Here is a 15615-nt window from a genome sequence, read left to right as displayed (position 1 = left end):
TATACCAGAAGAGGTATGCTGGCCCCAGCTCTGATACCATAAGTAACATCACCATCAGCCCGTAGTATGATATTGTCCGCTTTGGACACAAGCCGATCACCGACGGGCTACCCGCGCACGAGTACAACCCCGGATCGCACTTCTACCTCACGGATTTGCTTCTCGGGTAAACACCCTCAAAACGCGTCATACCAGAAGAGGTATCCACACCCTTATAAGGAGTGCTTTGTTTTCCTCTCCCACCGATGTGGGACGAGTCTGTTACACCCAAATCTTCAACGGACCACATATTCTCGCTCGCCACATGTTAAATTTTTCCGAAACCACAGTTTAACTCGAAATAATTTTACAAACACAACGCAACTACCTATACGCAAAATGGACGCTTTTCAAAAACGCTAAATATTTCGAGCTATTATTCATACCCATTGTTTTCTTTAATATTATGTTCTCTCTTGGTGTCCGTTCATACCTACCGTTGTGCGAAACGCGGGGCTCATTTACAAGTTACAAACAAAAGAAGTAATACTCCAATAAACCTTCAAAAATATGAAAATTGAACATCTCAAAACAAAAGAAGTTGGCCAAGAGCAATAACAATCTTCAGTTACATATAAAACCACAAATAAAAGCTGTATATATATTATGAGACAACTAAAAATTTAGAATTACTGTATAGTATAAAGGAATCATCAGTAAACCATGTTTTCTTCAGTAGTTCAGTTAGACACAACTGACACATGGTGATAAGATTCTAACAATGAACTAACCAGGAAACTTAAAACAAATAAAAATCATTTGGAAGCAATAATGAAGAAGGGGTATATGCATATCCTTATTTATATCTTTCCTTTCTGCATAGCCCCACGAAACAATCTTGTATACGCGTTCGCTTATTATGCAACCAACAATCAAATCGAACCTAAATGGAGATCTTTAGCTTCTTTGCATTGGTTTGTTCTCCAAAAATGACCTTAAAAGTATAAAAGCTTGTCGAGGCCTATGCAATGGCACTTCATGTCCTGCACCCGTTACTGTCACTAATGACAGTCCTTCGTAGATTTGACTCCACCCCGCAACCTAACCCAAAAAATAGAATATATTTGAATATTCAGACGATCATTAGTACGAAAAACTTTAACAGAAAATACGTAATGCTAACTCATTACCTTTCCATTATCATACCACGGATACCAATTGGCAACCGTCTTAAGATTTAATGCATCAATTGAGTATCTTGTTGCTGTGAGGGGAACAACCGAATCTGTATCACCACTAGATAACAAAAACACAAATGCGTTTATTAACATATATAGCCAACAATGTAACGAATATACATAAAACAAAACTGTACCTAAATACCCATATCCTTAAACCGGCAGCTATGAGTTCCTTGTAGATAGGAAGCATTGATAGTGGGGAGTCTGCCCAATACTCGCCAACGATATCACTGCACGTTTTCCATGGATACGAAAGCTTGGTGATGTTGGCATGAAACGCCTTTTGAACTTTGGGACGATTGAAGTACTTGGTTGCGTATTGCTCTGTGCACGGATCATAAGCTCCACGCCTCCATGGCTGTTGGATTATAAATTGTAAAGCTATTATTAGTAAAGTTCATAGTATGATATATTTATGCGGAAAGTTGAATATGAATTAACTTACGTAACGTCCTCTAGATTTTAGTAATGAAGAGTAATTACAAGGCTTTGTGTATATACTATACGGGTCAATATTACCCCATTCGGTTTCAGCAGCATTTAGAGCCCGACTGCACTCAACGGGTGGATGCTCAGATGAAAATCCTTCACATGATGCTTGAAGATATTTATAAGTTGAATCCGAAATCAAACCATGTGTCCACCAATACTCAAATGTGCCAACATAATCATTATAATCATCAGTAACAGCATTTCCCACCTACAACAGAGATTAAAAGTTGGACATTATAAATATAAATGAATGATGGTAAATTATTGTTAGAGAGAATTTAAATTAGTTTTACCATGAAACCCTTGAAGTTAATTACTGGATTCTTGACCCCTTTGTTTTTTTCGTAGATGATTTGAGACAATTGGGGAATATAATGACCTGATTAGATTGATAAAGACACATTAGATCATTCAACAAACGAGACATTAAGTAACAAGATTTGCTGGTGTGAATCGTCACCTGCATAGCTTTCTCCGGCAATGTAAAAATCGCGGTGTTTGTATTGAGGGAACCTTTCGAACCAGCCGAGTAGAAACGCATATGAATCTTCAGCTACAAATCGAAAATACCCAAGTTCCAAAAACAGTCAAAGAAGTCAAAAATTTAAGCTAAAAGATTACAGCTTTATGTAACAAACAGCCAAAGAAATAAAAATTAAGAAAAAAGATCACAACTTTATGTAATTTACAGCAAATTTTTATCTTGAAAAGTGCCAACACATTAAAATAATTACCAGTAATTCAAAAAAGAAGAAACTTTTAGTGAATATTATTATTATTATGAGGGCCTTACCAGTTTTAGCATCACCAAAGGTATACAAATCTGATGTTGTGTTTGAATATGAGAAGCCAACTCCTGCTGGTGATTCAAGAAACAGCAAATTTGCCACTGCCAAATTAAATATAACCAATATTAATTAATTACACATTCAATAAAAAAATTAAATGGATGTATAAATTATAAAATTACATACATTTGTTCCAAGAATAAGGGTTACTGTAAAGAGTTTTCCCATCAGAATTTATATGTAACGGACCAATTTCTTCAGCAGCACCATAAGCCACAGATGAACAACCAGGACCACCATTGAGCCATAACAAAAGTGGTCTGGACTTTGGGTCACGATTTGCAGGTGCCTCAGTCAACCAATAAAACAATGATCTCCCAGATTGTTGATTCACAGTAACATAACCCGAATACTGATTAAAATCAACATTTGGTGGTTGCCCAGGAAGCTTCAAAATCTTATCTTTTTCTTGATCTAACAAATAGTTACAACTTCCAATTACAACCCATGAGAGCAAAATTGCAAACAACAATACTGAATTACCCATCAATCGTATGAGATATTGATACGACACACGTTTTGTGGGTATTGCATTAATCGATTATATATATGTTACAGATACATAGATTGAATACAATAAGAGTTCCTATATTTTAGGAATTATCGGAATTATAGATAAACTCTAAACTTATAAACAAATATAATATATATTTAATGACGATAAAACAAAATAAAGACAAAAATAAACACTTATAACTTTAATGACGATATGTTTAGCAAGGGATTGTTAAACAGATGAGACAAGTGATGATTACAAAGTGAAGCTAAAATGACCCACAAACAAATTATTATGGGAGAATATGATAAGAATTAATCAAACAAGGCAACTAAGTTCAATAGTTGAAAGGTGAATCCAATGAATGAATGGTTGTGATTTACAGATGTATAGATACTATAGAAGAAGAGACATTGACATTTGAGAGAGAGAGAGGTTGACATTAACATGAAATTCTGTTATATATAACAAAAAAGTATATTAATTAACATTGTTTTTATTCGTTGGAACCTTGGAATTATATGAATTTTTATTTATATTTTTTGTTGAAAATATAACTGGTGACGTAAAAGTGTACCAGCATACTAGGGTGAACTTTCTTTGGGGCATTTGACCAAACAGTTAATAGGCGCACATGGCTGAGTGAGCTGACAATGTTGAACCGGCATACAGAAAGATAAACAATTGTAGGAAAAGGTTGTCCACTTTATTATGGATCTGATTTGCAGGAAGATAGATTAAAAATTATTTAAAATTCTCTTGATAAATATTGTAATCTAAGAAAGAAGAATGATGACATTTGCAAAGACCATTTATGACCCTTAGACTACCAATATCAATAGCGTTGTTTCGATCGAAGACACTGATACTAGGAAGCTCCGTTTCATCGTTGTTGCCATCACCATAGTAGTTCAAGTCGTTGCGTAGCATTTTTTAAGGCGGTGTTGTTGCTTTATTTGTTTGTAGATTATACATTAAAAGTGGTATATTGTATTGATTAATTAGTTAATTTGTGCGCGTCAATTTGATAGTAAAAGTATATGTCATGGTACTAGTGTAAAATGATGTGTTAGTGATAGGAAAGAAGTGTTGAGTCGTTGCTGATGTGGCATAGTGTGATTGTGAACACATGTGTCATGAATAAGAGTAGTCTTGCTAATATCGTATATGGTAATTATTAGTCGAAAGATAATTGGACCTGATTAAATTGCCATATACGATTAAGTGATTAAGTGAATATTTATACGGATGGTGTGAAAAATTATTGGATCAACTATGAATGACAATTTATCATCCATAGATAAATTTATATAGCACCCGAAATACATATATACAAATAAATATATACATATTTACTTGGATATATGCATATATATTTACATATCCTTATTTTGAACACTATAAACTATTAAAATGTTATTGAAATATAGATCGTGAAGATATAACTATGTAAGTAGTATTAAATTCATATGTGTGTCTTACATAGAATATTTTTAGAAAAGACTTTACATCCAACGGATATGGATATGGATGTGTAACTAACTAGAGGGGGTGAATAGTTACTTAGTCGATTTTTACAAAGTTTTTCGATTTAGAACTTGAGATAACTGTAGTGTGATTTGATTTGTTTGTTCACAAGTAAAGTAAATGCAAAGATAAAGCATAAGAGAACAAACACAGAGATTTGTAGTGGTTCGGAAAGATGTTAACTAATCTTCCTTAATCCACTCCTCAATTCTAACGAATTGAGAGTTAGTTTCACTACGATGCACCAAACTCGGTGGAGTGTCCGGATACAACACTAGCTCCTTGATAAGACGCAACTTATGAACCCTTACGTCCCTTTAAAGAATTCACAATCACCAAATGCTCTTACCATAAGATCATGATACTCCAACTAAGTGAAACCTCAACTATCTTCTAGATCTCTTTAAGAAGATAGTTTACAAGTAAACTCACAACTAAGTTTACAACCACTCTTGCTAGAATCACACTAAATAGATTATAGTAGTATTTGAATGATATCAGTAAATATATGGAAATGTAAGTGCAAGATGTAACGATCCTGGATTTTTCAACGTTTAATTATTAACAATTTATTATTAATGCTTGTGTTTTAATAAACGTGTTCTTATACGTGTTACTTGTTACCGTATTTAACTTTTCATGGCCCGACTTGTCTTTGTGACACACGTACTTTTCACGAATAATATTTGGAATATTATTTACGTTCATGGTTAATTATTATTAATCATTTTTAATTAACTAATGTTAGTGGTTAATTGCTTGGGCCTTTTATTTAATTTATTGCTTACTTGGACTTGGGCTTGTGTTAATGGACTTGGAAGCCCACCCTACTTTCTTAATGGACTAATTAGCCCATTATTATGCAAGTATTTCATTAAGGAAAAGCAAGATTAATTAGTGATATGTAAAGACTTGTTACATGTATACTTACACCTCTTTCCCATACCATTTAACTTTATTACTACTTCTAGCTCACACCATCTTCCCATGTATGAAAGTTGGCTTTTGACCCTTCCTCTTTTGCTACCAAAACCGTCGGCCATCCTTGGTGGGGAGGGAGTTCAAGATTTTTTTTTGGTTACTTATTTGCTAGTACTCTTTCACTTTTACACACACTTCAAACTCACACTTTCATTTGCTCTCTTTTTTCTCTCTAACTTGTAAGTAACAAGGCTTTAGTTTCTTTCTTTTTTCTTCCTTAAAACCGAAAATATACATCATCATCATCAATTTACTCTTACTTGTTTTGTTACTTGATTATTGTTTGTTGTTGTTAAAGATCAAACTTCCTAGTTTGCATCTCCATGAATCTTGCTTTCTTCAATCTTTTGAATGATGAAGAACCAAGAACAAGAACCTAAACTTGTTAGTTTATGGTTCTACATTTAAATATTTTCAAGATTTAAAGTTCATAAGTTTCATAATCATACTTGAATTCATGTTTTGTAGACTTAAATTCTAAGATCCAAACTTTGATTTGAATCTTCCTAAGTATGAAACAAAAATGAACATAATACTTGTACTTTAGTTTAATTCTTTCTTTTGTAAGTACTTTAAAGTTGTGATGTTGTTAATTTGGTCAAGTATTACTAGTTAATCTTGATCTCATATTTCTTGAAACTAAAAGTTAACTTTATAAGTTCAAGAACATGGAAGTATAACTTTCTAGTTATAACTTCATACACTTGTGTTGGATCTAAGTTTCTATAGCTTATGGTCTTCTAAATTTGTTGTAAACAAGAGCTTATAAGCTTATATACATTTTACTAGTTGAAAATCTAAGTTTCATAACTTATGGTTTCATTAAAGTGAAGATCCAAGTTCTATAACTTTTTATCTAACTTAAGAACGCTAGATCTAGACTTTCTAGTCTAGGATCTTTAAGATCTAGCTAAGATCTAAGTTCTACAACTTAAGATCTTGTTTATTTAGTTTACTTTCAATTTTGTAGCTTAATATTACTATTAGAACTCATGTATGTGTCGGATCTAAGATCTTGATGTAACTTTGGTTCATCAAACTACTTACAACCCTTAATTGAGTTGTGCTACATATCTTAGACTTACACTAGTGTTATGATGGTCAAAACTTGGTAAAGATGATGCAAACCCATCAACGAGTTGTACACTTGAAGCTATACGCATCAAGGATGAGAACCGTGATGAGCATCAAACACCAAGAACCTACCGAAACACCTTTCTTACTGTTTTCTGAGTCTGATCAAACCACCTGGGCTACTGGAAATTTGATTTTCAGTTAGTTCAGTTTTAGTATATGATTTTCCGTTTAGACCTCGTGTAGTGACCCGAACTTTTCCATGTTTATATATATTAATTGAGATTGATGTTTACATGATTAAATGTTTCCAACATGTTAAGCAATCAAACTTGTTAAGACTTGATTAATTGAAATAGGTTTCATATAGACAATTGACCACCCAAGTTGACCGGTGATTCACGAACGTTAAAACTTGTAAAAAAACTATATGATGACATATATATGGTTATATATATAGTTAACATGATATTATGATAAGTAAACATATCATTAATTATATTAACAATGAACTACATATGTAAAAACAAGACTACTAACTTAATGATTTTGAAACGAGACATATATGTAACGTTTATCGTTGTAACGACATTTAATGTATATATATCATATTAAGAGATATTCGTACATCATAATATCATGATAATATAATAATTTAAAATCTCTTTTGTTATTATAAACATTGGGTTAACAACATTTAACAAGATCGTTAACCTAAAGGTTTCAAAACAACACTTACATGTAACGACTAACGATGACTTAACGACTCAGTTAAAATGTATATACATGTAGTGTTTTAATATGTATTTATACACTTTTGAAAGACTTCAATACACTTATCAAAATACTTCTACTTAACAAAAATGCTTACAATTACATTCTCGTTCAGTTTCATCAACAATTCTACTCGTATGCACCCGTATTCGTACTCGTACAATACACAGCTTTTAGATGTATGTACTATTGGTATATACACTCCAATGATCAGCTCTTAGCAGCCCATGTGAGTCACCTAACACATGTGGGAACCATCATTTGGCAACTAGCATGAAATATCTCATAAGATTACAAAAATATGAGTAATCATTCATGACTTATTTACATGAAAACAAAATTACATATCCTTTATATCTAATCCATACACCAACGACCAAAAACACCTACAAACACTTTCATTCTTCAATTTTCTTCATCTAATTGAACTCTCTCAAGTTCTATCTTCAAGTTCTAAGTGTTCTTCATAAATTCCAAAAGTTCTAGTTTCATAAAATCAAGAATACTTTCAAGTTTGCTAGCTCACTTCCAATCTTGTAAGGTGATCATCCAACCTCAAGAAATCTTTGTTTCTTACAGTAGGTTATCATTCTAATACAAGGTAATAATCATATTCAAACTTTGGTTCAATTTCTATAACTATAACAATCTTATTTCAAGTGATGATCTTACTTGAACTTGTTTTCGTGTCATGATTTTGCTTCAAGAACTTTGAGCCATCCAAGGATCCATTGAAGCTAGATCCATTTTTCTCTTTTCCAGTAGGTTCATCCAAGGAACTTAAGGTAGTAATGATGTTTATAACATCATTCGATTCATACATATAAAGCTATCTTATTCGAAGGTTTAAACTTGTAATCACTAGAACATAGTTTAGTTAATTCTAAACTTGTTCGCAAACAAAAGTTAATCCTTCTAACTTGACTTTTAAAATCAACTAAACACATGTTCTATATCTATATGATATGCTAACTTAATGATTTAAAACCTGGAAACACGAAAAACACCGTAAAACCGGATTTACGCCGTCGTAGTAACACCGCGGGCTGTTTTGGGTTAGTTAATTAAAAACTATGATAAACTTTGATTTAAAATTTGTTATTCTGAGAAAATGATTTTTATTATGAACATGAAACTATATCCAAAAATTATGGTTAAACTCAAAGTGGAAGTATGTTTTCTAAAATGGTCATCTAGACGTCGTTCTTTCGACTGAAATGACTACCTTTACAAAAACGACTTGTAACTTATTTTTCCGACTAGAAACCTATACTTTTTTTGTTTAGATTCATAAAATAGAGTTCAATATGAAACCATAGCAATTTGATTCACCCAAAACGGATTTAAAATGAAGAAGTTATGGGTAAAACAAGATTGGATAATTTTTCTCAATTTTAGCTACGTGAAAATTGGTAACAAATCTATTCCAACCATAACTTAATCAACTTGTATTATATATTATGTAATCTTGAGATACCATAGACACGTATACAATGTTTCGACCTATCATGTCGACACATCTATATATATTTCGGAACAACCATAGACACTCTATATGTGAATGTTGGAGTTAGCTATACAGGGTTGAGGTTGATTCCAAAATATATATAGTTTGAGTTGTGATCAATACTGAGATACGTATACACTGGATCGTGGATTGATTCAAGATAATATTTATCGATTTATTTCTGTACATCTAACTGTGGACAACTAGTTGTAGGTTACTAACGAGGACAGCTGACTTAATAAACTTAAAACATCAAAATATATTAAAAGTGTTGTAAATATATTTTGAACATACTTTGATATATATGTATATATTGTTATAGGTTCGTGAATCAACCAGTGGCCAAGTCTTACTTCCCGACGAAGTAAAAATCTGTGAAAGTGAGTTATAGTCCCACTTTTAAAATCTAATATTTTTGGGATGAGAATACATGCAGGTTTTATAAATGATTTACAAAATAGACACAAGTACGTGAAACTACATTCTATGGTTGAATTATCGAAATCGAATATGCCCCTTTTTATTAAGTCTGGTAATCTAAGAATTAGGGAACAGACACCCTAATTGACGCGAATCCTAAAGATAGATCTATTGGGCCTAACAAACCCCATCCAAAGTACCGGATGCTTTAGTACTTCGAAATTTATATCATATCCGAAGGGTGTCCCGGAATGATGGGGATATTCTTATATATGCATCTTGTTATTGTCGGTTACCAGGTGTTCACCATATGAATGATTTTTATCTCTATGTATGGGATGTGTATTGAAATATGAAATCTTGTGGTCTATTGTTACGATTTGATATATATAGGTTAAACCTATAACTCACCAACATTTTTGTTGACGTTTTAAGCATGTTTATTCTCAGGTGATTATTAAGAGCTTCCGCTGTCGCATACTTAAATAAGGACAAGATTTGGAGTCCATGCTTGTATGATATTGTGTAAAACTGCATTCAAGAAACTTATTTTGTTGTAACATATTTGTATTGTAAACCATTATTTAATGGTCGTGTGTAAACAGGATATTTTAGATTATCATTATTTGATAATCTACGTAAAGCTTTTTAAACCTTTATTGATGAAATAAAGGTTATGGTTTGTTTAAAAATGAATGCAGTCTTTGAAAAACGTCTCATATAGAGGTCAAAACCTCGCAACGAAATCAATTAATATGGAACGTTTTTAATCAATAAGAACGGGACATTTCAGTTGGTATCCGAGCGTTGGTCTTAGAGAACCAGAATTTTACATTAGTGTGTCTTATCGAGTTTTTTAGGATGCATTAGTGAGTCTGGACTTCGACCGTGTTTACTTGAAAAATGATTGCTTAACAAATTTTGTTGGAAACTATATATTTTTAACATGTGAATATTATGTGATATATTAATCTCTTAACGTGTTTGATATTATGTGATAGATGTCTACCTCTAGAACAAGTCCCATTGACTCACCTAATAATAATGAAGAGTCAAATGTAAATTGGAATGATTCGTGGACTGATTCACAAGTTCCCGAAGAGGAACCGGAAGAAGAGTCGGAACCGGAAGAAGAATCAGAACCGGAAGAGGAGGAACCGGATGAAGAAATAGAACCGGTGGGGGAAATAATAAAACGGTTAAGTAAAAGAAAATCCTCAACCAACCGACCAAGGTTAATTATGGTCAATGGTGTTTCCGCCAAGGAAGCAAAATATTGGGAGGATTACCAATTCTCCGATGAATCGGATTCCGACGAGAATTCCGATGATGTTATAGAAATTACCCCAACTGAATTTAAAAAGGCAAAAGAAAATAATAAGGGAAAGGGCATAAAAATAGAGAAATCTAATTCCAACCCCGATGAACTTTATATGTATCGTCAACCCCCGAAGTCCTTAAGTTGTAACAATGACCCGGGAACCTCTAAACCACCAGGTTTTTCTAAACCAATGTGGATAACAACGGCTCGTATTAGGGGAAAATCATATATCCCTAGAAACTTGGCAAAACGAACCAAAACCGAAGAAGAAGAAACAAGCGAGTCGGAATAAGATAGTTGTATTCATGTGGTGTAATATATGTAATATAGTGTGCTTATGCTTTATGATATATGTAAAAATTGCTTGTATTAATAAGTATTTTTTTTTTTTATGAATCTAACTCTTGTCTATTTTACAGTATAAAAACGCAAAATGGATAGACAACCCAATATTTTAAGAGACCTACCCGGAGACATGATTGATGAAATCTTGTCTAGAGTCGGTCAGAATTCTTCGGCACAACTATTTAAGGCGAGATCAGTTTGTAAGACATTCGAAGAACGTTCCAAGAATGTCTTGGTTTATAAGAGACTTTCGTTTGAAAGATGGGGGATATCACATTGGGAAACCCATAAGTTACGATGTGTTTACTTTGACGCATATATTGCGGGGAACCCAAATGCTATTTTACGCAACGGGTTAAGAAATTATTTTGACTCAATATATCCGAATATTGGACTTCGTGATTTAGAAAAAGCGGCTAACATGCAACATAAAGAAGCATGTTATGCTTACGGATTAGTAATGTTCGCTTCTCACCAAAGTGAGAACAAGAACATCGGGCTACAACTATTAAACAAAACGTTTCCACAAGTGACGGAGTCGGTAATTGGGGTAAGAAATGAGGTTTTTAGATTATTACGGGACTGTTGGACATTACGTAACCCTCGTCCCTTTGATGACGTTACAACACGCTGTCTTATCAACGGCCATAACGGTTATGTTGCACAAGACCAAGGATGGGAAGTAGTCCTAGTAAAACCAGAATGCATGACTTGTTTCTGGACGTATGAATTACGTGTATTTATTGCCTTTGCTGAACGACTTGTGTACTAGCTAGAATTGTCTTCACAACTATCTTGTATCAAAGTTATTGTGTGCTTTATTTCATGCTTTATGTAAAATAAGCGGTATTGTAAGTTTGTAAAATATTGTATAAAAGTTTGAACGCGAAATATTATTATAATCAGTTTTTCATATAGAATTGTAGTAGTTGAATTGTATATTAGCTACTAAGTATGAACTTAACGGGTAGGTACTACCCGAATTTAAACTTATAAAACGCTAATATGAAGAAAAAGCTTTTATAAATGAGTTCATATTATGCTACGAAATACTATTAACTACTCTTAATATTCTGTATGATTAACTTGTTCCATTTAACTATTTTGAAGGAAATGGCACCGACTACTCGACACACCGTGAATATGAATGAAGAGGAATTCCGTACTTTTCTAGCTTCAAACATAGCCGCAGTACAGGCTGCGCTACATACCAACAATAACCTTGGATCTAGCAGTACAGGAAATCGTGTAGGATGCACCTACAAAGAATTCACTGCCTGCAAACCTTTGGAATTTGATGGAACCGAAGGACCGATCGGATTGAAACGGTGGACCGAGAAGGTTGAATCGGTGTTTGCCATAAGTAAGTGTACTGAAGAGGACAAAGTGAAGTACGCTACGCATACCTTCACAGGTTCTGCGTTAACATGGTGGAATACCTATCTAGAGCAAGTGGGACAAGATGATGCGTACGCACTACCGTGGTCAGCATTCAAGCACTTGATGAACGAGAAGTACCGTCCCAGAACCGAGGTCAATAAGCTCAAGACAGAACTTAGAGGGTTACGAACCCAAGGATTTGATATTACCACGTACGAAAGACGATTCACAGAATTGTGCCTATTGTGTCCGGGAGCATTCGAAGATGAGGAAGAGAAGATCGACGCGTTTGTGAAAGGATTACCGGAAAGAATCCAAGAAGATATAAGTTCACACGAGCCCGCCTCCATACAACAGGCATGTAGAATGGCTCACAAACTAGTGAACCAGATTGAAGAAAGAATTAAAGAACAGACTGCTGAAGAGGCCAATGTGAAGCAAGTCAAAAGAAAGTGGGAGGAAAACGGTGATAAGAATCACCAATACAACAACAACAGCAATTATAACAATAATCGCAACAACTATCCTAACAATCGCAACATCAATCGCAACTACAACAAACGGCCCAACAACAACAACAACAACAGCAACCACAACAATCATCTTAACAACAATAATAACCGCAACAACAACAACAATCAGAAGCCGCTATGCCAAAGGTGTGAAAAGTATCACTCGGGGTTCTGCACCAAATTTTGCAACAAGTGTAAAAGAAATGGTCATAGCGCAGCGAAGTGTGATGTCTACGGACCAGGGGTTAACAGAACGAAAGGAACAAATGGTGTCGGAACGAGTAATGGCGGGGCAAGTAGTGTCGGAGCAAGTTATGCCAATGTAGTTTGTTATAAATGTGGAAAACCGGGCCACATTATTAGAAATTGCCCGAACCAGGAGAACACGAATGGACAAGGACGCGGAAGAGTTTTCAATATTAATGTGGCAGAGGCACAGGAAGACCCGGAGCTTGTTACGGGTACGTTTCTTATTGACAATAAATCTGCTTACGTTTTATTTGATTCGGGTGCGGATAGAAGCTATATGAGTAGAGATTTTTGTGCTAAATTAAGTTGTCCATTGACGCCTTTGGATAGTAAATTTTTACTCGAATTAGCAAATGGTAAATTAATTTCAGCAGATAATATATGTCGGAATCGAGAAATTAAACTGGTTAGCGAAACATTTAAGATTGATTTGATACCAGTAGAGTTAGGGAGTTTTGATGTGATAATCGGTATGGACTGGTTGAAAGAAGTGAAAGCAGAGATCGTTTGTTACAAAAATGCAATTTGCATTATACGAGAAAAAGGAAAACCCTTAATGGTGTACGGAGAAAAGGGCAACACGAAGCTACATCTTATTAGTAATTTGAAGGCACAAAAACTAATAAGAAAAGGTTGCTATGCTGTTCTAGCACACGTCGAGAAAGTACAAACTGAAGAAAAGAGCATCAATGATGTTCCCATTGCAAAAGAATTTCCCGATGTATTTTCGAAAGAATTACCGGGATTACCCCCACATCGATCCGTTGAATTTCAAATAGATCTTGTACCAGGAGCTGCACCAATAGCTCGTGCTCCTTACAGACTCGCACCCAGCGAGATGAAAGAACTGCAAAGCCAATTACAAGAACTTTTAGAGCGTGGTTTCATTCGACCAAGCACATCACCGTGGGGAGCTCCTGTTTTGTTTGTCAAGAAGAAAGATGGTACATTCAGGTTGTGTATCGACTACCGAGAGTTGAACAAACTTACCATCAAGAACCGCTACCCACTACCGAGAATCGACGACTTATTTGATCAACTACAAGGCTCGTCTGTTTATTCAAAGATTGACTTACGTTCCGGGTATCATCAAATGCGGGTGAAAGAAGATGATATTCCAAAGACTGCTTTCAGAACACGTTACGGTCATTACGAGTTTATGGTCATGCCGTTTGGTTTAACTAATGCACCAGCTGTGTTCATGGACCTTATGAACCGAGTGTGTGGACCATACCTTGACAAGTTTGTCATTGTTTTCATTGATGACATACTTATTTACTCAAAGAATGACCAAGAACACGGTGAACATTTGAGAAAAGTGTTAGAAGTATTGAGGAAGGAAGAATTGTACGGTAAGTTTTCAAAGTGTGCATTTTGGTTGGAAGAAGTTCAATTCCTCGGTCACATAGTGAACAAAGAAGGTATTAAGGTGGATCCGGCAAAGATAGAAACTGTTGAAAAGTGGGAAACCCCGAAAACTCCGAAACACATACGCCAATTTTTAGGACTAGCAGGTTACTACAGAAGGTTCATCCAAGACTTTTCCAGAATAGCAAAACCCTTGACTGCATTAACGCATAAAGGGAAGAAATTTGAATGGAATGATGAACAAGAGAAAGCGTTTCAGTTATTGAAGAAAAAGCTAACTACGGCACCTATATTGTCATTGCCTGAAGGGAATGATGATTTTGTGATTTATTGTGACGCATCAAAGCAAGGTCTCGGTTGTGTATTAATGCAACGAACGAAGGTGATTGCTTATGCGTCTAGACAATTGAAAATTCACGAACAAAATTATACGACGCATGATTTGGAATTAGGCGCGGTTGTTTTTGCATTAAAGACTTGGAGGCACTACTTATATGGGGTCAAAAGTATTATATATACCGACCACAAAAGTCTTCAACACATATTTAATCAGAAACAACTGAATATGAGGCAGCGTAGGTGGATTGAATTATTGAATGATTACGACTTTGAGATTCGTTACCACCCGGGGAAGGCAAATGTGGTAGCCGATGCCTTGAGCAGGAAGGACAGAGAACCCATTCGAGTAAAATCTATGAATATAATGATTCATAATAACCTTACTACTCAAATAAAGGAGGCGCAACAAGGAGTTTTAAAAGAGGGAAATTTAAAGGATGAAATACCCAAAGGATCGGAGAAGCATCTTAATATTCAGGAAGACGGAACCCGGTATAGGGCTGAAAGGATTTGGGTACCAAAATTTAGAGATATGAGAGAAATGGTACTTAGAGAAGCTCATAAAACCAGATACTCAATACATCCTGGAACGGGGAAGATGTACAAGGATCTCAAGAAACATTTTTGGTGGCCGGGTATGAAAGCCGATGTTGCTAAATACGTAGGAGAATGTTTGACGTGTTCTAAGGTCAAAGCTGAGCATCAGAAACCATCAGGTCTACTTCAACAACCCGAAATCCCGGAATGGAAATGGGAAAACAT

The 15615-nt window shown here is 34.7% G+C and overlaps 1 protein-coding gene across 1 annotated transcript; it reads right to left on the bottom strand.

Annotated features, from left to right (window-relative positions):
* Positions 1 to 643: 643 nt before the first annotated feature.
* Positions 644 to 3248, bottom strand: LOC139895917 (serine carboxypeptidase-like 27). The gene is made up of 8 exons (XM_071878464.1): positions 2687 to 3248; positions 2506 to 2601; positions 2173 to 2265; positions 2006 to 2091; positions 1666 to 1920; positions 1355 to 1578; positions 1170 to 1275; positions 644 to 1080 (listed from the first exon to the last, which is right to left on the bottom strand). The coding sequence occupies exons 1-8, from the start codon at positions 3045 to 3047 to the stop codon at positions 937 to 939; spliced, it is 1365 nt and encodes a 454-aa protein (XP_071734565.1). The 5' UTR covers positions 3048 to 3248; the 3' UTR covers positions 644 to 936.
* Positions 3249 to 15615: the final 12367 nt, after the last annotated feature.

This window comes from Rutidosis leptorrhynchoides, chromosome 3 (assembly GCF_046630445.1).
Source record: "Rutidosis leptorrhynchoides isolate AG116_Rl617_1_P2 chromosome 3, CSIRO_AGI_Rlap_v1, whole genome shotgun sequence".
In the NCBI taxonomy this organism is placed as follows: Eukaryota; Viridiplantae; Streptophyta; class Magnoliopsida; order Asterales; family Asteraceae; genus Rutidosis; species Rutidosis leptorrhynchoides.
Note: the sequence above shows the minus strand (reverse complement) of the source record. Positions and strands in the feature narration are given on the sequence as shown.

What these genes read in the sequence shown, in the direction of transcription:
- LOC139895917 (XM_071878464.1), bottom strand. Translation starts at nt 3,047, where the DNA reads ATGGGTAATTCAGTATTGTTGTTTGCAATTTTGCTCTCATGGGTTGTA. An exon ending in CCCTTATTCTTGGAACAAAT is followed by an intron (nt 2,602 to 2,686) that starts GTATGTAATTTT and finishes TTAATTTGGCAG; the next exon opens with TGGCAAATTTGCTGTTTCTT. An exon ending in CGTGGTATGATAATGGAAAG is followed by an intron (nt 1,081 to 1,169) that starts GTAATGAGTTAG and finishes TTTTTGGGTTAG; the next exon opens with GTTGCGGGGTGGAGTCAAAT.